Source organism: Diplotaxodon limnothrissa, linkage group LG17 (assembly GCF_057381915.1).
Source record: "Diplotaxodon limnothrissa isolate DT_005_m linkage group LG17, D_limnothrissa_male_GT1.1, whole genome shotgun sequence".
Lineage (NCBI taxonomy): Eukaryota > Metazoa > Chordata > Actinopteri > Cichliformes > Cichlidae > Diplotaxodon > Diplotaxodon limnothrissa.
Window position 1 is genome coordinate 30,404,256 of NC_140612.1, and position 23,629 is coordinate 30,427,884.

Genomic DNA, 23,629 nt, shown 5'->3' on the forward strand with positions numbered 1-23,629 from the left:
GAAAGGGCAAAAACCTTTAATTCTTCCTTAACTGAATGAATTTAAAGTTGTAATGTGCTATTCTTCAAATTACCTTAATTACTCTGGTCAGTATGTTGTCTGAACCAGTCTGATTGAATAAAATGTCAGTTAAATTGTTAACAAACACAGTTTCAGTTGATTGGAAACAGACATAAGGTCTCATGGAGGAATGAGGCTTTTTACAAGCTGTGCTTTAACAAGCGCCTCTGTCAAACATGGTTGAACTGATCAAGTAATTATAGAGATTTGTTTACTTGTGTTCCCGGAGGTCCAGGCTTTCCCTTTATGACGATGACAGCACAATGAAAAGAAGACAGACAAAACACAGTTAAAATCTACAACGTCATAGTTCTAAACAAATCCAATATTTGCAAGACAAAGGAAAAATAGTTTGGTGCAATGAAGGATGGTAAACACACAAAAAACAAAGTTAATTACTTAACTTATCAAAAGGGAATGACACAGGAGGATAGCAGATTGAGAAGATATGAAACAGTGACTGACACAGAAGAATAATCAGAAGGCAGGCAGCCAGGAGAAAAAAACCAAACAGGTTCACTGATGAGAGAGAGGGAGGGAGAGATGGTGGATACAAACTTACCGCCTCTCCTTTGTCACCTTTTCTGCCATCGGCACCCTTCAAAACAGAAAAGAAATCTCAGGTAATGTTAAAGTTTTGCAATTTCAGTTGAATTATTACAGTTAGTTATAGTACAGTATAAAGCTACTGATCTGTACACACATACTAAGCAGAAAGATGAGGATCCTATTAGTGGATCTTCTTAAAAGTGTACATTTAATAAAGCATAGCATTAACTCAGGAAGGCCCCTTCAGCAGGGGCACAGCTGCTGCATACCCCCAAGCCCCTTTGCAACCCATCTTTACCGCAGCTCTTCCTTTTAATGCTGTTTCTCACTTAATGAGTAATGTAAGACAGCTTCAAACAACAATCTTCTTTTGACCACAGTTGTGCTGACTGAAGTTTAATTATCATGGCAAAGAACTTACAGGTGGGCCAGGCTTGCCAGGGTCACCTTTTTCTCCAGTGTCACCTGGTTTTCCTGGTAATCCCAATGGACCCTGATCAACAAGTAGAAAGAAATGGAAGAATTTAGCCCTTGACTCATGTTTCACAAATAAAAGTGTCAGATTTAAAGCCTGGCCAGCATTGTAACTACACATTCGGTATACTACATACTGGTTTGTCGCATTTTCAGATTTTGTCAAAATACATTTTGAAGTTACTTTCTAAATTTTGTGGGAAGTATTGTTTTTCCTTTTTTCTTATTTGAACTTTACAACTGTTGAACAAATACCCTGATTCCTCTTTCACCAGGCTCTCCAGCTGGTCCTTGTTCACCCTGCGAAAACAAATTAAATGACTCCGTGGAGGTAATATGTGACGCTGGGGATGATTATAGGGATGTTAAATCATTTTAAAAATAACAATCTTCAAAAGCAACATGTTTAAAAGTCCAAGCGCTGGTCAACAAAACAGTCACGTAACAAACAAATAGACTTTACCTTCATTCCCGGTTCTACTATAGCTCCAGGTGCACCCTACACACAAATTAAACAATAAATCTAAGCAGTAGGAAATATTTAGCCAAATGTGCTAACATTCACAATATACGTGTGAACAAAAGGGAAGAGATAAAATAATTACATTTTTTCTGGTCCATTAGTTAAATTTTTCACACTGTTAGCATTTTTCTGACACCATTGTTTCTGAATAGACCTGTTTATCAAACTAAATCTGAACTCCACTGTACCTACCATACAAACAAAACTCATAGTTGCTGTAACGGCCACTCAGGATTTACTTACATCTTTACCTCTTAATCCCGGTTCTCCAGGATTGCCAGGTAATCCAATGCTCCCTTTTTCACCTTTAAAGCCATCTTTCCCCTGAGCAAAGACATGACCTCTGATTTACAATGTCAGCAAAAAAAAAGTATGCTTTAAAAATAAATAATTGGGGTTTTTAATTGTTTAATACAAATCTGTTGTAGAATTGTACAACATATTAACGGCCAGCTCAATTTGGGTTTTGATGTAAAAAAAACAAACAAAAAACGGTATTGTCTGTATTTACAAAGAGTGCAGTGGCAAGATTGCATCTAAGAGGTGGGCTGACTTTAGGAAGTGATCCTGCTCCATTTCTGGGACTTCCTTTCTCAAGTCGTAAATTATAAGTAGAAGCATATTTAAATCAGTACACAAATTGATTTGCAACACACAATTTGCTGAGAATTGCACCGATATTGAGACTATATTTAGCCCATTTTTTGTACTTGATAATGAAATTAACTGACTGTGTTTAGAAAAGGAGCACAATGTTTGTAAATCACCTGTAAAGTCACCCTATGAGTACTATTTGGGGATTGTGCTCACACGCTGTTTTGCCCTGTTTAGTAATATGGCGTAATTCAAACGTTATTCAAGTGGTTCAATTAAGTGTTTTAAACTTTAACTGAAATTAACATTTAGTAAACTTCTAAAACCAAAAAGAATTTTTGGCCATAAAAAAATATTTTTAACATGTCTATGCCTTGTCTATGTTTATGTCTACCCTTAGCTCCTATGAAGTTTTGCCTAGGCATGGATTTATCTGGCAAGATTTGCCAAACACTTGTGTTAAGCATGTGGAAAAGCCAGGTGTTGCGAAGTGCTCACAAAAAAAAGATCGTGGACAAACGCAACAAATCATACATAATTTCAGGTAGACCCCTACATGACACTGAATAGCCCACCAACAAAACCTCTGTTTTCACTTGTAGCAACGTACTGTGCAAATTTCCCAAATGCAGCAGACTGCATAGAATGATTGTGTGGATTTTTTTTTCACATCTGCCTCCTATTACTGGAAATTAGTGAAAAAGTATAGAAGAAAAACTAAAATTAAGCAAAGGTGTCAATCCAAAAATACAAAATTAATGTATGTGTTTATAGTCTATGTGTTCTTGAATACTACTGCTTGTTTTCACCTTGCATGTAGTATTTTGACCCATTGTTTACAGAAAAAATAATTCATGAGAAGAACTTAATGTAACCAGTGATGACTCACCTTTTGTCCTGGTTTTCCTGATAAACCAACATTTCCCTGTAAACAATGAAACTAATAAAACATCTAACAACAACAACACACAGCAATTTCCTGCTTTATGATTCCAGGATGGCAACAGCGTTAAAGAATCAAATGACTCACCCTTTCTCCATTTTCTCCCTTTTGCCCCTGCTGTCCTGGAATCCCAAAACCAGGACTACCCTGCACATATCAAAACAAACCATAACCGTACCATAAAATGATATTCAGTTATTCTATTTGCTCTAATCCTGCAATAATAAAATTGAAATGACCATGATGGACAATATCTCTCCATAACAACCTTTTCTCCCTTGTCTCCTTGTTCTCCCTTTATTCCCTGAGGGCCTGTAGAACCAACTGGACCGATGTCCCCCTGAGAGAACACATACATGAGCACATGTACATCAATTGATAAGAGAAGGCTAAACCTCTCTCCACTCTAAATGGACCCTGTGGACTGTCATTAATTATGTGCCATCCAACAGAGCATTCAGTCTCCCTGAAAAAGCTAATGAGAGAAAATTTTTAATTGTGTTCGATAAGCGGGTCCATGAGATTGAGTCTGCAAAAATACACCAATTAATTAACAATGTTTTCAATTACTCACCTCTGGCTGATTTATTTTAACTCACTTAAGATAAATACGTGCACACAGCTTAGTCTGGTTGAGAAGAAATTAAAAAAGGTGTTACAGCACCCATAGTTTCAGTAGTTTAAATCCTTTTACTCAATGATAAAACCTTTACCTGGACCTAATAGTAATTTCCTTATTTTAATCTTAAATGCCTTAACTGCAGACGAGCAGCTCGTACCAACAGAAAAAGTTGTTATAATTGCACTTTACACAGAGTTTGCAACGTCTCTTTGTACGCAGCTGAAAAAGAACAAAATTAAATCATCCAGGTTTCACAGCTGACTGCAACTACCACAGCATGACTTCTATATTAGGTTCTTATCTGTTATTATCTCACAGGTTTGAAACACGTGGTTAGCAACTATGATTACTTCATTGTTTCCCATAAAAGAAAAGCAACCCTGGAATAGATGATGGGTACATCAAAAACCACAACCATTAGTAACTAGTAAGCATAGATCTAATTAAAAGAAAGCTAATCTATATCACATCATATCTGTTAAACTGACAGAGGGACAAATGAAAGTTTATAGAGGTTATGCTTACAAAAAGGGATCCTGTACCACTGTCCAGAATTTATTAGCTCAAACTCAGAATTCTAAATCTATAAAGGATTGTTAAAATCCTGCTAGCCAGCTAACCCCTGGACTGTCCAAAAATGTCTCAGGAAGGAAGGAGTATTTCAAATCAAACAGACAAAAACTGTCTGATTTTACTAAAAGTAAGATGCTGAGTGTAGGTAATGAATGAACCCCCAAAATGTTGGCGTCTGCTCCTTGATGACTGCAGTTCCACCAACATGTAACTTTTTCTTTAAGTGCAATGAGACACAGGGTTCATCCAATTACCAGTCAGGTGCCTGCCTGAATGTGAAACATGTATAAGAAGATGGCAAAAATGAAGGCTGAGATGGAATTATACAGGTAGCTAGCTGCACCGACTGCTGGTGACATGCTTTTTCTCTTTTGTGTGCTTTATATCCCACAGCTTTTGATCAGGTAGGCTGAAGTTAGCATATGGTAGATGGTGAGAAAGACACCAGTTTCCCTTTTCAGATGTCAGCCAGTCAAACTGTAAAAGGAATCGCCTGGAAAGGCCGGTTAGTAACACTATGGGGGAATCTCATATGATAAAGGTGTAGATTATGGATGCTGTGACTTTAAAAGCACCTTTCTTAACTTTTCCTTATGTAATTAAGAATATATAGTGCCCGATGATTGACTTGAGAACTATCCAGACCATACCCTTGATGTCCTATGACAGCTGGAATATCCATCACCTCCTTCCCCAGAACCCAACAGGTTAAGCATTTCTTCAAGGACATTTAAGGCTATTTGACATATTTGAAATCTGTAATTTAGCTGAAAACAATGTTTTGGAAGAATGTTGATGTAGTATACACTGATTGGAAAATTCAGTGGTGAAAATAGAAACAGATCAGCAAAAGTTCTGGAAAAAGCTCACATACTGGTAACTTACCCTGGCCCCCTTTTTCCCAGCTGGACCAATTACCTGTTGTGACAGGGAAAAGACAGTTTAATAGCAAAACCTCTATATACTAGGTTGAAATATATGAAATGGTTTTCTTACACCCTTCGCCGGGTCTCCAGCAGGTCCTCTTGGACCTTCATCTCCCTTTAATCCCATCGGTCCTGCAGGCCCCTAGAAATGTGAAGGTGAACTGTCAGTGCCACTTCCGTTGTGACCGTTAACTCCAAGCCTCTCTGATAAAAGCTGTTTATTTTTGTTCCCAACAAATCAAAACCAATTTCTTCTTTTTATCATAAAAACTAATCTTGTTGAATGACTACAAAGCGTACTACAAAACACAGGAAGATGGCCCTCATGATGACAGTTTTTCCGGTAGCAATCTCTTCCAAAAGATTATGCTGCTTCAAATTAAAAATCACTGAAGCAGAAAAAAACGACCCATACCCACTGAGGTTTGACAATTTGGCTCATGGATGTATGCAATCATAACCATCTCTGATAGAGTGTAATCTTCCAAACCCAGAACAAAATGACTTCCTCATTTGTTCATTCATCAATCTAAATGTCTGCTTGGAGACATTAGCAAAAGTTATTAATAGGTTTAAAGCTAGTCTTTTAGTTTTCAGAGCTGGTGCAAAATAAAAACACTGCATTTGCCCCTCCCTTGTTTTTTAGATTTCTTTATAGCTTTTGATAAATTCTTTTAACATCTGTTCCAATTTATTTCGATCTTCTCTAATCCCCACAGAGTCGAAGGTGTACATACAGGTTCAAATATATGCATATTCTAATATACTGATATTTGGTTAAATGTGTCTCAGCAAGTTGCAGTTTGACGGGATGCTTTAGGTAGCCATCGACAACTGATCACAAATCCCGCCAGGATAATTCTGGCTGGGGTCCTCTTGGCAGAATTTGTAGGATTCATTTAAACTGGTTGGTTTTCTGGCATTTCCTGACTAAGCATAGTCTACAAATTTTCAAAAGGGTTGAGGTCGGGACTTTGGAAAGGACATTACAGTGTTTGTGTTTGGAGACAGTCCTTATTTATTATTCCATTACTTGTGCAATATACCAGCACCACTGGCAACAAAACAACCCCAGAGCATGATGCTGCTACCACCATGCTTGAAAGTTGGTGCAGTGTTCTTAGGTTTGAAAGTCTCATCCATACTTCTCAAAAAGTAGTAGCAGGATAATTCAGTCTTTGTCTGACAATAAAGATTTTCTCTTTTCTTTTAAACCTCTTAAAACCTTTAAACTTTTAGATCTCTGACATAAACTATATATGTGTCTGCTCAACTTATCACTTCGTAGATCATCTCATCGAGGTCTCTTAATTGTTCCATGCTCTTACCTTAAAACAAGAGCCAATCACGCTAATGAGGTTTCAGAAAAGCCTTTCTTAGCTTATCAGGATGATTGGTTTGCTTTTAAAAAATGACGAAAACTCATTTCTATAAGTTAGCTTTCCGCAATTATTATGGGCCACAGTTTATATTTTTTGTGTGTATAAAAGTGTGTCTGTTGAAATGAATGTGTCACTATGTGTCTGTATGTTGAACTGTATTTATTTATCTTTAAACTGTGACTGTGTTTTGAAAAGCGTTGTATAATTAAACTTTTATTATTATTATTATCATTATTACTAATAAATCTGATGCCACATTGTATAAGATGCAATCCTCACTCACTGGGGGTCCTTGTGGTCCTATTGGTCCCACCTCTCCTTGGTCTCCCTAAAGAAGAAAGAAAATGTTAACGCACACTTTTTTTGTAAGCAGCCTTATTCTTGTTAATCTAAAATGAATCTTCACATTCATATGCATGATAATTGTAAAGCAGAAAGAATTTATATGTGAATGAACTCACCTTGTCTCCTGGCTCCCCTTTCATTCCTTTTTTCCCCTGCGGGTATAAATAAATCACTTGCTTTAAATTAATTCATCAATGATTGTTATGCAGTCTTCACTTTTATCTGTGATAAATCTGCTTCATTTTATTAGAAGGAAGTGCAATTCATTTATATGCATTTAAGTATAAAACATGCAGGGTAGTCATATGTGACTATTCAGTTGGTGATAAAGTGCACACCCGAGGTCCAATGATTCCCTGGATGCCCTGCTCTCCACGCTCACCCTTAAAAGACAAAGTGAAGAAACATGTGAACCCACAATAAAGTTTTAACAATAAGGGGGGTTTAGATTACTTTAGAATATTAGCAAAAATCTGAGTTTAAAAATGTATATTTTGGTACCTTTGGGCCAACTGGTCCTGCTAATCCAATATCTCCCTGCATGACAAAAGTAAAACAAACACACAAATAATCCAGTCTTTAATGCAGTGCAGACTATTCTCCAAAGTCAAGCTGATGACTAAACTCTGTGTCCTTCATGTCTGCTGTAAGGTACCTTCTCTCCTTTCTCTCCATGAGGACCTTGAACACCTTGTATGCCAACTCCCTCCTCACCCTGCAAGAAAAAATAAATATTACAAACAATAAAGTATTTTTAGTAATTATGCACTTAGGGTCTTTATAAGCACAAAAGCTGTAATTCAAAATTACCTTTTCTCCTTTCTGGCCTGGCAGTCCTGGTCCCCCATCAACACCAATGGGACCAGGCAAACCTGCAATGCCCTGCAGCAGTTTGCACATGTGTCAGTTTGCGATGTGAGAGACAAAGCGGGCACAGAAACGTCTCAAATTCTGTTTTATTTTTTTCTTAACTAAGCTGCCCGAACACTATCATTTTATCAGCTATGTGCTTACATCTTTTCCCGGCTCTCCTTTGTCTCCTTTCACGCCCTGCTTCCCACGTAAGCCCTTTCAAAAATAAATGAAATATTATAAGATATGCAAACACAACAAGACATATTATATAACAAAATAACCAAGCGGTTTGAAAATAGGCTGATATACAACATTTATGAAAGTAAATTAAAAGTAGGGATTCGGGGGGTTTTTTTGAGCAAATGTATAAAACGACAAGAAGACAGCCTTCATACTTACTTTTGTACCCGGCTCTCCGGGATCTCCCTGCGAAGTGCAAACAGTAGAAGCAGCTTTGTTGGACTGTGCTGTCAAAACATCTTTGTGACTCTTCATACTAAATACTCCAAGCTGTCTTGACATTATGTGATGTGCAGTGACAGGCATTATAAAACATCATGAATTAAAAAAAGGTGGGGTGTAATTACAATGCCCTTTTTTTTCTTTGCTTCCCTTGAATTTACGTTACCTTGACAGCTATTCCTGGTGGCCCCGGTGATCCTGGCTGACCAGGCAGACCTGGAGCTCCATTGACCCCTGGAAGACTGGGAGGTCCTGGGGGACCCTGTAACATGCAGTTAAAAGTATCTTAAAATGCCTTAAAGATTACCTTTCAAAAACTACTTGTTTATTTGTTTGTTTTTTGGGGAAATTTTTTATTTTATTTTTTTTGCCTTCTCGAAAACTCACTGAGGAGCCTGGCTCTCCTTTTCGTCCGGGCACAAAATTTGCATCTGTACCAGCTATGACGTATCCCGGCTCTCCCTGCGAGGAAGGCAAAAAAAAAAGACTCTGTTCATTGTTGTTGCAGCATACAAATCTTAAAAGTGCATAAACATCTGTCTCATGAATAGAAAGCAAAATTAAATGCATGGATTACACTTACTCTCTCTCCTCTCTGTCCCTTTGGACCAGGGAGCCCAGGTGGACCCTACCATGAAAAGACTGTTTCAAAAATCCTTTACAGTCTCCAAAGAATATAGATGACACAATTAATCAATCTATTTTTTTTTTTACAGATATTTTGTTCTCACCATGTCACCTGGAACACCTGTAGGGCCCTGGAAATTTAGAAAGTAATCATATTTTCAGGTTCAGATCAGATAAGTGTGAAATTCTGTTCTATATGGATATACAAGCGTGAGAAAAGGAACGTTCTTGTAGCACTATATGCAGACCTATGATGCACTGCACAACAAATTAAACACAGCATATCAGCACAAACACCTCATGCCAACTGTCAAGCACGGTGGTGGAGGGGGGATAACTTTGCTCCTTGCAATAAGTAGATCAAATGTGAGGCCATCTCCGTACGTCCTGTCGAAGTTCAGACCACAACCTGACTAAAATGCTTGGACCTCAAGAGAGCTGTGCATACACTCTTTGCACAGGACTGCTTATACTGCTGTAAAATCATTTTCATATGACTTTAGGTACCCGTTGGCCAGCAGAACCCGGTGGTCCAGTTCTTCCTGGGCGACCTGGCAAACCAGGAACACCGTCAGTTCCAGGAAGTCCCTGTCAAATTAAGACATTAGAGTCAGTCCTGAAAATAAAAATATTAATAAAAATATATATATATATTAAATAACAAATTGCAGAGGGACACAAATACTACTGCACTGTTAGTGGTTTCGATACAGCATTTAAACATAACACTAATTGTATATACTGAATTCAAAGAAGACAGTACACGGGAACTAATTTAATGCAAATGGTTTAAAAGACGAGGTTTCACATACTTTTGAAGCTGAAATGCTCTACAAACATCTTAATTCATGTTTTGTTTACATGCAACTCTTGTTGCTAAAACTATTTTGCTTTTTGTCACTCATACTGCATGTGCTAGTATAAGGTAATAAAGGGCAGATGTTGAAGACAACAAATAATAACTAAGGCATTTATGTGTAATGTGCACAAACAACCTTATTATTATTTATGTACATATATTCATGCACATACAATTAACATATGCTGTATGTGCTGATGCTTACCCTTTCTCCTTTTTCTCCTTTTGAAGATGTGAAAGGATCAAACTCTCCAGGGCTTTGTCTGAATCTCTACAACAACATTAATAATTGTTATTTTTTAAAGGTTTGGTTGATGATAAGTAAAAAAGTGTATCTGAATATACAAGGCAGAAGCGGGGCCAGTGAAAAACTGAATAGAAGGGAGAATAAAGTTTAAGCGTATTATTTAAAAGGCGACATAAAGTAAGAACAAACATACCAGACCAAGACCCAAACTGTCTCCCTGAAAGAATAAAAGATTATCAAAAAATAAAGAAATAAGTTTATGAAATGTTACAGGAAAAAATGCATCAGTTTTGTCTGAGTCAAATACAGTAACTCACCTTTTCCCCTTTTTGGCCCTGAAAAAACAGAAAATTCATATGATTAATCACTGCAGAATAACAAGGTTTAACAACTCACGATTATAACTTTGCAGGAGAAAGAATCAAACAAACCTTCATGCACTGAGTTAGGCATGGACCCTCGGGCTTAAGCATCTCCTCTGGGTCATCAGTGGGGGTGTCTAGCTGAGCACCCTGAAAATGAAAAAAAATGAATGCATTACAAACTATTCAACTGACTTTTAAGTAGACTACAGAAGCAGAGAAGGCTCACTACAAAGCTTCTTTGAATTTGCTCGTCAAGAATAATTTGAATTCTTATTATGCAACACAAGGTTGTATAACAAATTTGAGATGTAGTCTGTTTGTGCTACCAAAAATTCTGAATGAATTATTCACTATTTGAGTCATAAAAGTAAAGCTACTGTTTGCAGTGAAGGGGGGGGGGATCTCAGAGCTTCACACGTGTAGTCTTGTGGCCTGAAGAAAGAAACTTCAAAGTTAATTGGTTAAGCAGCAGAGGCACCACATGTAGTGCCAGTTGCTGAATTTCCCAGTTAGGACACTTTTTTATGCTCGTCGCTATAAGTGACTTAGTGACTTGGAAAGTTCTATCTGTGATATTGATTCAGAGAAATTTGAAGCTGTTTATCTGCTGCACCTAAAAAAAACCCCAAAAAAACAGGTGTGTCTGTCTTTGCCTCCTTTCTTCTAAAATCAAAAATCACCTGCTTATTTTTTTCCTTACAATGTGCAGTTGATTGTTCTCTGGCTACCACACCGCAAGATTGCTCATGTCCTCAGGATATGAACAAGAAAAATACATGTACATCCACAACAAAAGAGGGGCAGGTGCTGGCCCGACAACAAGTAAACAACAAAAGGAAAAAAATCAACTGCTTGAACACTGCAGAGCTCCGTTTTTTCCTACTGATTGCACCAGGAAATCTATGACGTTTCTACCACACCTACTCATTTTTAGAAAAGAAATTTTGAGTTTCATTATTGAATGCGAAGCTCAAATCAGCAGCATTCACAGAGGCTTTATTTATTATCAAGGTGTGTGAAGACGGGGGACAGTGGAGCCAACTGCTGAGGATCTATGTGGACAGGTCTATTGTCTTTTATGAAAAACCAGCCTCTCAAAACACATCATCAGAAATGGGCTGAGTCTGCAGTTACGTCCTCCGGTCTGACGTCAAGTAAAGAATGGTGACGTTTTCTCACCTGCAGAGCCTTTGTGTGCAAATTTAAAATTAACTGGATGGACCTTCTCCCTGGAGAAGGGAGCCGGAGATCGACAGACGGATTGGGGCTGCAGCTGCAGTAATGCGGACGCTGCACCGGTCCGTCGTGGTGAAGAGGGAGCTGAGTGTAAAAGCGAAGCTCTCAATTTACCGGTCGATCTACGTCCCTACCCTCACCTATGGCCACGAGCTGTGGGTAGTGACCGAAAGAACGAGATCGCGGATACAAGCGGCAGAAATGAGCTTCCTCCGAAGGGTGGCTGGCCTCTCCCTTAGAGATAGGGTGAGAAGTTCGGCCATCCGGGAGGGGCTCAGAGTAGAGCAGCTGCTCCTCCACATCGAAAGGAGCCAGCTGAGGTGGTTCGGGCATCTGACAAGGATGCCCCCTGGGCGCCTCCTGGGTGAGGTGTTCCAGGCATGTCCCACCGGGAGGAGGCCCCGGGGCAGACCCAGGACACGCTGGAGAGATTATATCTCTCGGCTGGCCTGGGAACGCCTTGGTATTCCCCTGGATAAGCTGGAGGAGGTGGCTGGGGAGAGGGAGGTCTGGGCCTCTTTGCTTAGGCTGCTGCCCCCGCGACCTGGCCCCGGACAAAGCGGATGAAAATGGATGGATGGATGGATGGACCTCTGTGTAATACATGGTCATTAGACACAAATAATAGGCTCCACAGGTGTTTTAGAAGATCCACCTACACGTGCAAGTATGTTCACTTTACAGGCACAGTATAAAAGCTGTCCCAATACAACAAAATCTCCTACAACGCATACTTGTATGTATCGCTTATGAACAAAGATTTTCTACATTTACAGTCATTTATTTGTTTTAGTTTCTTACAGACAGACAAGCAATACCTTTGCCTTATTTTTTTTACCTCACCTCATCTTGTAGTTTGAACTCTGTGATGAGTTCGTCGCTACAGAGGCTTCTGATAAATTCTCTCTCCACGGAGGGAAAATCATCAAAAGTTGGTGAATAGAAGATGTTTTTGTAGCTGGTGGGAGCTGCAATTTTATTCAGTTCTTCACGATCTGCATTCGAAACTCCAACTGCCAGGACGCTGACCCCTACAGAGACACAATCGTAACATGATAACTGAATATTTTAGTTTAAACTTTTAATGAGTGAAAAATCCGTTCACGTGTTTTGAACAGTTTATATTATAACTCACCCAAGGCGCGGGCAATTCTGGAGGGTGGCACCACATTGTCTTGGGCCTTGCCATCTGTAAACAAAACCAGAACATGGGGTACATCCTGCCTCATCCCATGAGCCTCCTGGAACAGTTCTTGCAGAACATAGCTGATGCCTTTTCCTGAGGAACAAAAGAACAAAAACAACAAAAAATAAGTTTTAAGAGAAAGTAATATGACTTTTGGTTAAATTCTGGTGGATTATGTTTGCTAGTTTTCCAGCACTGTAATGAGATTCTTCAGCCATGTTATTATTTGTGGTCCTGGACCATATGAATTCTTGTATCATCTCACTGATTCAACAACTTTTCTTTCTTTCTTTTTTTTACACAAAATTCAATTTGCCCATGCACAATAAAAGATCATCTCATATGATACTAACTACATCAGCAGTCAGTGTGCAGGTGTTTGGTAACAGAACAGTGTGACACCTGTTAAAAAGGCTATGGTTTTCAATACAGGAAATAGTAAAAGAGGCTCCTGGCCCACTGAAGATAGCTGGCAAAATGAGACAAAGCATGGTGCACATCTGTGTGAGTATCACCAACCGGTTTTGGTGTTGCCCCCTCCATAACGCAGCGCTCTGAGAGCCCTGAGCACAGAGTTTCTGTCTTTGAAGTCATTAAGGCGGAATTCAATGCGAGGCTCATCGCTGTAATGAACCACAGCTATCTGAAAGAAGATTGAGAGAGTGAGAAAATGCACATCATCATAACAGCAATATAAAGGATTTTTAGATCACAGCTGACTGTGATGAAACTTCATTCTTCAAAACAAAGATCATAAGAACTATATATTTGCTTGTGCTTGCCTCCTTGGCTGACAAAAAAATGGCATTATGCCATGTGTCTCCTTTCTGCCAATGTTTGAGTCTGATTCAGCCCATTTGGTGGAGAAGAGCACATTATGTTACTGCTAATGGTCTAAGCCTGCACATGAGACTCACCTTCCGGGCAGCTATTATGACTCAAAAACTGCAATCGAGTCCAATTTGTAATTGTCTAAACAGACTCACAGCCAAAGTGATAAAATTAAACACCTGAAAGTTTTATCTTCAGCACAGTACAAAGAAAAGTTTTTACTGAGCAACTAACCTGCGTGCCCTGTGAACCAATTACGGGGAAGTATGTAGCCACTCGAAATATGAAGTCTTTCATCTTCCTAAAGTTGTCAGTGCCAATGCTCGACGACTCATCCACCAAGAACACTATATCCGCTTTGGTCTTACCGCACACTGGACAGAAACAGGACAGAAAACAGTTCTAACTAAAAAATATGCTACATATTATTTAGCATGAGGGAAAAAATATAAGAGAATCTCTAAAATACCTGGTTGTGGTGGTGTTTTTTTCTCTGTCACTCTACTCAGTGTGGTTAATCGAAAGGACGTGACTGCTCCTGCCTTGCCCTCAGTGACACTTGGCTGAACGTGGGGCTTCTTGGTTGTTAAGGACTCAGTTGGAAGCACAACATCAGGGTGCCAGGTGGTCCTCATGGGTGATTGAGCAGTGGTTGTGTTGATGATAGAGGCAGTCTGGGAGTCCCCAGTGTTAGGTAGGGAATGGGGGGGCACTGTAGGTGGCACAGGCTGGACTGTTAACGCTGGGCGAGCTGGTCCCACTGTGATACACAGAACCATAACAAATAAATCAAACGCTTGAAGTCTCTGGAGTCAAACAGAGTCTTTGCTGGAACAACAAATGGGATTGCAAAGGAAGCAATAAAACACTGCTGCAGCATTCTTCAGTTTGGGTTTTCAGCTTGTACCAGTCTTAGGAAAAAGCTCCTGTAGGTGTTCACTGAATATCAACAAACAGAACAGCTGACAATAGAAAGCTAAGAAAGATGCATGGGTAGTCAGACAAATAGGTTCAACATTTTAAAGCATTCATGAAGTTTAGAATAAGATGGCCATATGAGAGATGTAGTGCTAAATAGCTTAACACTTAGCTAAGATAGCATTTCTTTTCTTCAGGAAGCTAATTTGAGCTTTGTCAATTTTATGCTTACAAAAATAAAAATACACACACAGTATAGTGTGATGTGACTGTAGGTATTATAGCCTGATCAGTGGATGTATTAAAGTAAACAGAAGGATCTGAAGTGTATGTCTGTCATTCAGTCAAACAACTTGGAGAGAGTCTTACATATTCTCTGATACATGGTGCTTATAGGCCCCTCCACTTCTCCATACAAAGGTCTGATGGTGAAAAGATATGTTCTGCCATACAAGAGATCACTGATCTTATAGTAGGTGAATCCAGGGCCAAGGATTTCTGTTTTTGTGTCAAACACTGAAAAAAACATACATAGAAAACATGGTGTTGCAAAGTGATCACTTGTGACAGTATGGTTTCAAGAAATAAGAAATAGGAAAATAAATCTTTATACTAAAATGGATTTGAGTGTATAAAAAGGAAAGCAAACAGTATTTTTTAATAACCTGTAAAATAATGTGTCAAATCTACAAATAAAAATGATATATCTGAACATCTGGTGACAAATTACATGTACGGAGATTCTGTCAATTATGACAATATTACTTTAGGAATTTTGTTAATAAGACTTTTCACCTTATTAACAAAAGGGTGCTTATGTTGCCACTTTATTCACAAAAGACATATCATGGTTAAAACACTTTGAAATCTCTAAACAATTATTCCTGGCATGCTGGGATACTTGTGTTTTATTCAGGCAAATATTGCCTTTTCAGACCAAGACCTGCTAAATAAAAGAATGTTTATGGCAGGTCTCTGTATGCAGTGTAATATCATTTACATAATATGTAATTCATCTCTGGAGCCTAAAAGAAAGTTGCATGAATTATAAGAAGGTGCTTTATCAAGTTGTGGTTGCTTACTGACCTGAGATGTGCCTCCAGGAGAGGCGATATCCTGAGGCACCAGCTACGCGTGTCCAGTTCAGAACAGTACTGTTATCTGTTGTATTCAAAGCAACAAATCCTTCTACTTTGGGAAGATCCACTGAAACACACAAAATAGCTCTGATGAATAATGACATAAAGAAACAAGTGACATTAGGTGGATTTATTATATCATACGTCCTAATGAATATAAACTTTAACATTCCCAGTATTAGGCGCATATATGTACATAAAAGTTTTTTTTTTTGCATCCACCACATTAGATTTTAAATTAGGCCATCAATATGTGATTGAAGTGCAAACTTTCAGCTTTGACTCAAGAGGTTTGACAAAAGTTTTGAATGACTTGTTCCTGAAATACAACCATTTTAAACGTAGTGATTTTATGAGGCTCAAAGTAATTGGAGAAGTTTTTCATAGCCTCTGATAAAAGATTTTGAGTTGACTCAAAGTGTTTAACTTGCATTTTGGTAGCTGCTCATTGGAACTTTCAATACGAGGTACTTTTAAATCTACTAAATTTTAAGCCACCGTAGTGGCATTTACACATAATCTGTTTAAGGAAACTGGTGAAACATATATTACTGAACATTTCCCTGAAACTCAGACTGTTCCCTACTACCAGGGCCAGGCAGGACTCACAGGTACGTGCTGTGACCAGGACAGCGCTTCCTTCCCTGCTGCCCACCATGGAGGACACCTGGATCTTGTAAGCTGAGCTCTCTCGCAGGTTGCGGATGGTGTAGGAGGCAAAATCAGCCGATACCACATGGGACTTCTCATCACCCCCTAGTGCACAGAATAATTAAATCCAGCATGAAAGTGTCAAACAACCGTGTTTGCAGTCATTTACGGATGAAACTGTTATACAATGAGTCACAAGAGTCTAAACTGAGGAGTGGTAACTCATTATGCTGCTAGATGCTGTAATAGGAAAATACTGCAAATATTTTAATTTAAGACATGCTTAATATTTTCATCGACCCGAGTGAAAAAAAATTTTCTCAGCTTCTCTGATCCAGAGATGTAAATGCAGTTGTAATTCTACTGTATATTATGTCTACTTGTTCATAGCCTGAGGCATTAGAATACACATTTGGGTGGTTTATTTATGTGGTTTCTTACCAAGAAATGGGATCCAAGAGATTTTGTATCCAGAAGCCCCTGATGCTTTTTTCCAAGATAGTGTGAAGGAATTTACTCCAATGTCCTCAACCTTCACCTCCCTCACTGGCTGGATTGGATCTGACTCTGACACTGCAGCTAAGCATAACATAACATGACCACAGGAGATGTTAATCCAGGTTTTATACCATAAAGCTGTGACAATTTTTTTTTCACATCACAATGCATTAAGGACCCAGAAATCATAAAATATGTGATTAAAATATCTGAAAAAATTGCTGATGTGACTTTACTTACCCCTCCCTATTATTTTACACTGTAATAAACGTAGCACTTGAAGCTCGGAATAACACTCTGACAGTGACAGTGATAGAATGATAGCAGCCCTGCTGACTTGGACTCAGTGACACATACTACAAGTGACAGCAGCAGGAACTGTGGTTATAACGGGAAGACCAAAGTACATGACATGTCAGTCAAACGGCGACACTTACGAGGGTTTATGTGGCACAGATTGGGGAATTTTGCCGTACCCTTCCCATTTAATTACGATGGGGGCACAGCTGCACAGAGCCATTTTAGATCTAAAGATGGCTCATGATAAATTCAAAGTCACTGAGACTTCACATATGTTTAGTACCTGTGAGCTGAGATAAGGAGATTTCTGGTCCCTCTGAGTTGCCATACACTGCACAGATGGTGACTGTGTAGGTAGACTGTGGATTCAGGTCTTTGAGACGATGGAAGAGGATGCTACGATCCAGGTACTGGACTTGGGGTTTGCTATTATCTGCAAGCATCAGACGAAAACAAAACAAAAGACAAATTATCCATCTATCTGTTGTAAAGATAATGTATGGTAAATAGAGGGTCTTTAATCGGGCTGGCATGCTGGCATGCTTTAAAATGGTGTAATGGGAAGGAATAGGTATAAATATATTACCTGTTTTCCATGAGAGTTTGTACTCGGTGGCTCCAACGATGGGACTCCACGCCACATCTATAGTGGTGCTTGTGTAGGATGTCACCTTGAAGTTAGAGACATAACCCAAAGGAGCTGAAAAAATGAAAGAAAAAACATCAAGGACTGATCTTATAAATACCCTGTTTCAAGTAAAAAAGATGAATCACAAATCTTTGGCGTTTTTGATTTCCTCATCGTGACTTTTTTTCTTAAAGCCCATTTTGGAAGTTGCTGAAAGTCTGCTGATCACTAAACGCACTGCTCACTTCAGTGTCAGGACACCAATTCGTTGGGTGTGGTTACACATGTAACAGAGGTCAGTGACGATGTGTGTGGTCATGGTTAATACAAACAAAAAAGTCTGTTTAGCATGTAGTGTTGCCCCCAAAATTCGTTGTGCATTGCACCACTGAATTCAATTCTCTCCTCATGAACCATTTACATATCAAAATTTCTTATCAAGGTTTCAAGGTTTGTTTGCATTCATCTTTATAAGGTTTAATGTTTAGTTTTTAATATTTTTCGTCCCAGGCATTGTTAGCTTGATAGTGAAAGCTTGATATAAGTGCTCCTGGATATCAGTGGAATGATGTGATATCATTATTACGTCACCTGTGTGCATGCACCCACAACAGACAAAACAGAGAACCAATAATGGGAACAGCTCCACAGCTCTACTGCTTATAGACTGTGCAAGCTGGCATATCTGAGTACTTTCAGTAATACAGAGAAGTTTGAAAAACTATTTAGCTTTCTAGTTTCAGTCATGAAAAAAACCCTTTTAGACTTTAAGAGAAGTGACAGAAGTAGGAACTGTGGTTGAAATGGAGTCATTCCTGTGCCCCAAGGGTCCTATGTTCCTGAGCTCTAAAAGGCACATAATGGGAAGCTGGAAAAATGCATATTTTCCAGCTAACTAAGCACCTAATGTGACTTATGACTTATGGGCTATTGTGGGTACGCGTCAAAAAGTTCTATAGAGTGTTACCCAGTGTTTTTGTATGTGTGTGTCTGCAATAGAATGGTAAAGCAATATTGAACTGAGGAAACATAGCACCATAAGAACATAGATATACTCCTGTTACCATGGCCACATGCCAATCAAACAAAACCAGATCTCTTTCTCTCGCCATTATACTTACTGAATGACTGAGATGACGCCGCACAGAGGAACAAGACAACTAGAGGTCAGATTTCATTGATAACAGCCAGTAAGCATCCTGGGAAGCTGCTCCGGTAAGTGTGGAACACAATTTTTAAAAATAATATTTATTACATCTTTACTTCCTTCTAATAAACACTAAAGCTACACCCAAAAGTTTTCTGGGGGAAAAAAGTCTATTGAAAAAGATGAAAAAATGGCTTATTCCTACATTTGAATATGATGTCTGGTGAACAAGGTTACTTACAAGTTCTGAAGGTGGCAGCGATGCCAGGTCCAACCGCAGCGCCAAACAGCACGTAAAGCGTCAGGACATACTCCGTATCATGGGCTACATTTTTCAGCTGGTACTGTGTAGTGCTGGTGTTCAGAGCCAATTGTCTGGGACGATCCCGACCAACAAACTCTAGAAATAATATTAACATTACAGTTAGTCTGTTATTCCTCAGTGACTTCAAACTTTCACTTCGTATCAGAGGCAAATATCCTCCTTCTTTCCCTGTATTTCATCGCAAGCTACTGTCATGTTGCTATGGTTAAAGTGTCCATTGAGAAAATAACCGAGTTGAGAATATCTGCAAAAAACAAGGGTAAACAGCGGCAGACAATAGTGACTGAATAAATCACCTGGGGTGGGTCTCCATGCCAGTCTGTATCCTGTAGCCCCCGGGACACTGTTCCATGAGACGACTGCAGTACTTGTGCTCACAGCAGATACTTTCAGAGTCTGTACTGAACTACTTTCCACTGACAGAAAGAGAGATAGTGAAAGACAAAGAGGACTGTTATGCATCTTATCTACTGCTTTGGTGCAATTTTATTTTGAAAATTTTTAATTACATGTCTTGATTTTCGCAGTGGTGATAGGCCCCTCAATGTCTCCAAAGATGGGGTTGATGGTGATGGTGTACTCAGAGCCTGTGTGGAGGCCCTGTATCATGTAGAAGTTAAAATTGTCCCCGAGGTTTATGTTTTCTATGTGGCCTTCTACAAGATATAAAGTGACATTTAAGCAAAGAGATGTATTAAATTAAATATTTCGCATTTTAGCTGTTTCGCAAGAAAGGTACTTAACCACGATACCTGTAGATGCCCATGTCAAACGGTATCCTGTAGCACCTTTAACTGATGCCCACCTTGCTTGAACGGTGTCTGTGGTGGCATTTTGGACCAGAAACTGATGAACTGGCACCAACTTCACTATTAAGCACATCCCACACATACATGCAAAGGTAAATTTAGGTAAATTATACACAATGACATGACAGAGTAGAGAATAGAGTCTGCTTGCTAATATTTTTTACTAAAACAATACCACCCTGCTGTGGAAATATTGTGGTACTGCACTTTAATATTTGCTCTTAGGTGTTGTTTGAAGAGACATTTAAAGCAGTTAATAAACTGCTTCCAGTGTGCCGGAGCGTGCTCTCTGGCTTTCCTGTTTATGTAAATGAACATAATGATGGGGTTTTGAGCCAAGCTAATAAACTTACATGTCTTCCCCACTACTGAAACCGGTTTACTTGGTCCTTCAGGGTACACAGCATAAATACTGACAGTGTACTTCTTATCCTCCTCCAGACTGTCAATCACATGAGAGGAAATGTCTCTGGGAAGCAGCTGCTCATAAATGAATCCTGGTCTGTTGGCTGGAGAACAATCATAAATGCACAAGAAATAATACTTTAAAAAAAACCTCTTTATTAGAACCCATTACAGCTTTCTTTCAACAAACCCCTCTGGAAACAAAGTTAACATCTAGCATGCACTTATGTCAGCATACATCTCGGGATGAAGATCTTGAATCCATTTAGCTTCCCCTGGGGGGGTGTCCAGCCGAGGCGCAGGGAGAACAGGCCCTCCTCAATAACACGGAAGTTTGAAACTTCGGGCAAAGGCGCTGAAAGACAGACACCTGTTGCTCAGGGAAAGATGACAGCATACAATTAAAAATAGAGACACTAGGTGCATGAGCAGACACTCACTTGTCTTTACTTTGATTGTCGCAGAGTCTCCTATGAGGCCTGGGTACATGGCATAGACGGTGAGGGAATAGTCGGTTTTGGGACTCAGCTCTGTCACCATGGCTGTGCTCACATCTGCCTTCAGATCCATCTGTTACATACACAGACAGCAGAACAAAAGGATCTGAGTGTGTGTATGTTTGAGTGTGTATGTTGTGTTTCCCTGAGACATAAAGTGGAAGACAGAATGATGTTTAGAAGAAGATGATTGATTAAGAGGAAGAATGTTCAAGTCAGAGCCGAAGATAAACATACCTGGAGGCTCTGCAATGGAACAGAGAGACATTTTTGGGAAGTACGCTTACATAAATATCCTGCTGTTTTGCCTTTATTGCTTCAATTTCATTTATATATCTAACTCTAAAAACCACTGACATCTTTACAGTTTGTTTAGACTTTTGTCCACGATAATTAAATTAGGTTTTATGTTGCGTTTTATAACATAATGCAGAATCTAGGCAGAAACAAAGAAGCACTGATATCATTGAGACGACTGCTCATGTTGATTGCTTTTGTAAATGTTTCACCGAGTTTGGAGTGCTACACAATGACTGCAGGAGAGATAAATCTCACTGAAATGAGTCCACTACTTAGACTGATCACAGGGGTGAGCTGCTGTTGTCAGCTGTTTTAACTTTTAATATGAGAAGTTCATGTAATCGATGTGTTTTAAAGAGGAATTCCATGGAGAGTGAGGTGATTAATCAGCAGTAAAAAAAAACTGAGATGTCCAACTAATTCATGAATTAAATGCTTTACTGTCTATGAAAGTCAGTATGATGACATATTGCATGCTCTAGCTCAACAATAATGCAACAGTGACCTTATCTATGGACAATTCCTCACCTGCCTCTGCTGCACAGGAAGGAGTTGTCCCTCCGAGCTCAGTGGAGTGACCAGGAGGCGATATCCGGTGACATCACCCGTGGCCTGGCTCCACGTCAGTCTAAGAGAACTGTGGGCCAGTTCGCTAACCTGAAGGTCTCTGGGACCCACCACACGTTCCTCGCCTACGATTAAAAGTAAGTGTAGAAAGAGTGATGAGACAGACGGGATGAGAAGTGGAACATGGAGCAGAAAATATGCAAGTTGATGTAAAATATGTCTTCAAGATAGATTATGTTAGCAAAGAAGCTGCAGAGTACAGTGAAATAAAAGAACGTTATTATTCATTTTTATTATACCTTTCAAGTGCGAGAGTGCAATACAATTCGTCAATATGAAAATGCAAACAGCTGTCAGTGAGTAGGCAGCTTTTTCAGCATATTACGAAGAACTTACTAGGCTGGGAAGTTTTCACAGGACGTGGGGGTTCAGAGGCAGTGAGGCACACTCTGCGGGACAGTTTGGGGAGGATGGTGTCCATGGTAGAGAAATCAGTGACCGGCAATAGATGCTCGGCATGTGGCTCCGACACAACCCTCCTAAGCTCTGCCTCATCAACCCCCGTGAGGCCTGGTTTTCAGTATAAATAAGAAGATAATGAAATAAAGTATTTTATGCCAAGGTGCATAAAAATGTTTCATAACCAATTCAAGATGATAAACAAAAAAAATGTGCACATATGACAAGATTTTTTTAAAGGTATTATTAACAAATTTTTGATTATGTGGAAGTTTACTCGATTAATGCACACTGTGTGGATATTAAATGGTTTTGTTTGTATTTTTTCTGATCTCCACCAGGGGGAGGTGTTGCATTTTGACAGATTCAATATGAAAAGCTCCAATATGTGCCCATATACACATATATTTTACATATAAATAACCACAGTCGTTCAATTTCTGGAACGAATCTCAGTTTGTGCAAGTGGGCCCTAAATGCCAAGGCGTGAAGTATTTAAGTTTTCCTAATGCACAAAAGAAAACCACTGGGAGATTTTTGCATTTTGCAACTCTGAATAAGTTGTCTACAGTATGAAATTTGCACATAAACAACATGAATGTGCATGTTGATTTCTTACGAGGTCTAAGGCTGCATAGAGCAGGGAGGCGCTGACATAATTTAATTTATGCTTTCCAGGCTGCTCTAGCTCTACAGGTAATATTGGCTTTGCATTAGCGCTCAAGATTCATGTCGAGCTGCCACGCGGTGGTGATGAACGAGAGGAGCAGGTTTCGGTGTCAGTGGTGGGGGTGGGTGGGTTGGGAAGGCACAGAATTGCCTAATGAAAAATGACTGCGATTAGCACACCATTGGCTAATGAGCAGTAATTATTGCATCGCTGCAGGCTGTGAGGAGTAAGTTGTGGGCTTGTGTGCTTATGCCTGTGAGTAGGGGGAAAAGGGCAAGGTACTGTATGTGCAAGTAAACTTGGTGTGTATACATACAGAAGCATGAGCGCGCTCAGGTACTCAGAAATAAGACTCCTACACACAAATACCCACACTGAATCCAATGAATTCAAATGCACAGGACATGAATTTCTAACTGCAAACACTGCAGATAAGCGGGCAGAGCTTGGATAAAATCTGAAGGGCTGCTGCAGTGGGGATGTTGAAAGAATTCACAATAGCAACTTCCACACTCACCTACTGCAAAGACAGTAATTCCATTGTCTGCTACTGCTCTGACTGCAGCACTGACCTGGTCGTCCGACTGTCCATTTGTGATCAAAACAGCAATCTGCACAGGACAGAAAATGGCATATGTAAAGAAAAGACAATAATGT

The 23,629-nt window shown here is 39.4% G+C and overlaps 1 protein-coding gene across 1 annotated transcript in view; it reads right to left on the bottom strand.

Annotated features, from left to right (window-relative positions):
* col7a1l (collagen type VII alpha 1-like) overlaps nucleotides 1–23,629 on the bottom strand; it is a 65,318-nt gene that overhangs the window by 36,042 nt on the left and 5,647 nt on the right. The window contains exons 4-53 of the mRNA XM_085375888.1: nucleotides 23,490–23,583; nucleotides 22,240–22,413; nucleotides 21,805–21,968; nucleotides 20,920–21,049; nucleotides 20,718–20,834; nucleotides 20,428–20,583; nucleotides 20,018–20,134; nucleotides 19,775–19,921; nucleotides 19,562–19,681; nucleotides 19,182–19,340; nucleotides 17,752–17,865; nucleotides 17,449–17,598; nucleotides 16,809–16,946; nucleotides 16,326–16,472; nucleotides 15,664–15,783; nucleotides 14,947–15,093; nucleotides 14,129–14,419; nucleotides 13,894–14,033; nucleotides 13,348–13,471; nucleotides 12,778–12,921; nucleotides 12,486–12,673; nucleotides 10,473–10,553; nucleotides 10,359–10,376; nucleotides 10,235–10,258; nucleotides 10,000–10,065; nucleotides 9,443–9,523; nucleotides 9,040–9,066; nucleotides 8,892–8,936; nucleotides 8,696–8,770; nucleotides 8,475–8,570; nucleotides 8,246–8,272; nucleotides 8,006–8,059; nucleotides 7,802–7,873; nucleotides 7,647–7,706; nucleotides 7,493–7,528; nucleotides 7,330–7,374; nucleotides 7,108–7,143; nucleotides 6,930–6,974; nucleotides 5,335–5,406; nucleotides 5,224–5,256; nucleotides 3,412–3,483; nucleotides 3,231–3,290; nucleotides 3,090–3,125; nucleotides 1,850–1,930; nucleotides 1,547–1,582; nucleotides 1,339–1,383; nucleotides 1,031–1,102; nucleotides 623–658; nucleotides 276–302; nucleotides 74–109 (exon numbers count right to left, since the gene is read on the bottom strand). Of these exons, the coding sequence (XP_085232014.1) occupies nucleotides 74–109; nucleotides 276–302; nucleotides 623–658; nucleotides 1,031–1,102; nucleotides 1,339–1,383; nucleotides 1,547–1,582; nucleotides 1,850–1,930; nucleotides 3,090–3,125; nucleotides 3,231–3,290; nucleotides 3,412–3,483; nucleotides 5,224–5,256; nucleotides 5,335–5,406; nucleotides 6,930–6,974; nucleotides 7,108–7,143; nucleotides 7,330–7,374; nucleotides 7,493–7,528; nucleotides 7,647–7,706; nucleotides 7,802–7,873; nucleotides 8,006–8,059; nucleotides 8,246–8,272; nucleotides 8,475–8,570; nucleotides 8,696–8,770; nucleotides 8,892–8,936; nucleotides 9,040–9,066; nucleotides 9,443–9,523; nucleotides 10,000–10,065; nucleotides 10,235–10,258; nucleotides 10,359–10,376; nucleotides 10,473–10,553; nucleotides 12,486–12,673; nucleotides 12,778–12,921; nucleotides 13,348–13,471; nucleotides 13,894–14,033; nucleotides 14,129–14,419; nucleotides 14,947–15,093; nucleotides 15,664–15,783; nucleotides 16,326–16,472; nucleotides 16,809–16,946; nucleotides 17,449–17,598; nucleotides 17,752–17,865; nucleotides 19,182–19,340; nucleotides 19,562–19,681; nucleotides 19,775–19,921; nucleotides 20,018–20,134; nucleotides 20,428–20,583; nucleotides 20,718–20,834; nucleotides 20,920–21,049; nucleotides 21,805–21,968; nucleotides 22,240–22,413; nucleotides 23,490–23,583 (4,575 nt within the window). The remainder of the gene's footprint in view (nucleotides 1–73; nucleotides 110–275; nucleotides 303–622; nucleotides 659–1,030; nucleotides 1,103–1,338; nucleotides 1,384–1,546; nucleotides 1,583–1,849; nucleotides 1,931–3,089; nucleotides 3,126–3,230; nucleotides 3,291–3,411; nucleotides 3,484–5,223; nucleotides 5,257–5,334; nucleotides 5,407–6,929; nucleotides 6,975–7,107; nucleotides 7,144–7,329; nucleotides 7,375–7,492; nucleotides 7,529–7,646; nucleotides 7,707–7,801; nucleotides 7,874–8,005; nucleotides 8,060–8,245; nucleotides 8,273–8,474; nucleotides 8,571–8,695; nucleotides 8,771–8,891; nucleotides 8,937–9,039; nucleotides 9,067–9,442; nucleotides 9,524–9,999; nucleotides 10,066–10,234; nucleotides 10,259–10,358; nucleotides 10,377–10,472; nucleotides 10,554–12,485; nucleotides 12,674–12,777; nucleotides 12,922–13,347; nucleotides 13,472–13,893; nucleotides 14,034–14,128; nucleotides 14,420–14,946; nucleotides 15,094–15,663; nucleotides 15,784–16,325; nucleotides 16,473–16,808; nucleotides 16,947–17,448; nucleotides 17,599–17,751; nucleotides 17,866–19,181; nucleotides 19,341–19,561; nucleotides 19,682–19,774; nucleotides 19,922–20,017; nucleotides 20,135–20,427; nucleotides 20,584–20,717; nucleotides 20,835–20,919; nucleotides 21,050–21,804; nucleotides 21,969–22,239; nucleotides 22,414–23,489; nucleotides 23,584–23,629) is intronic.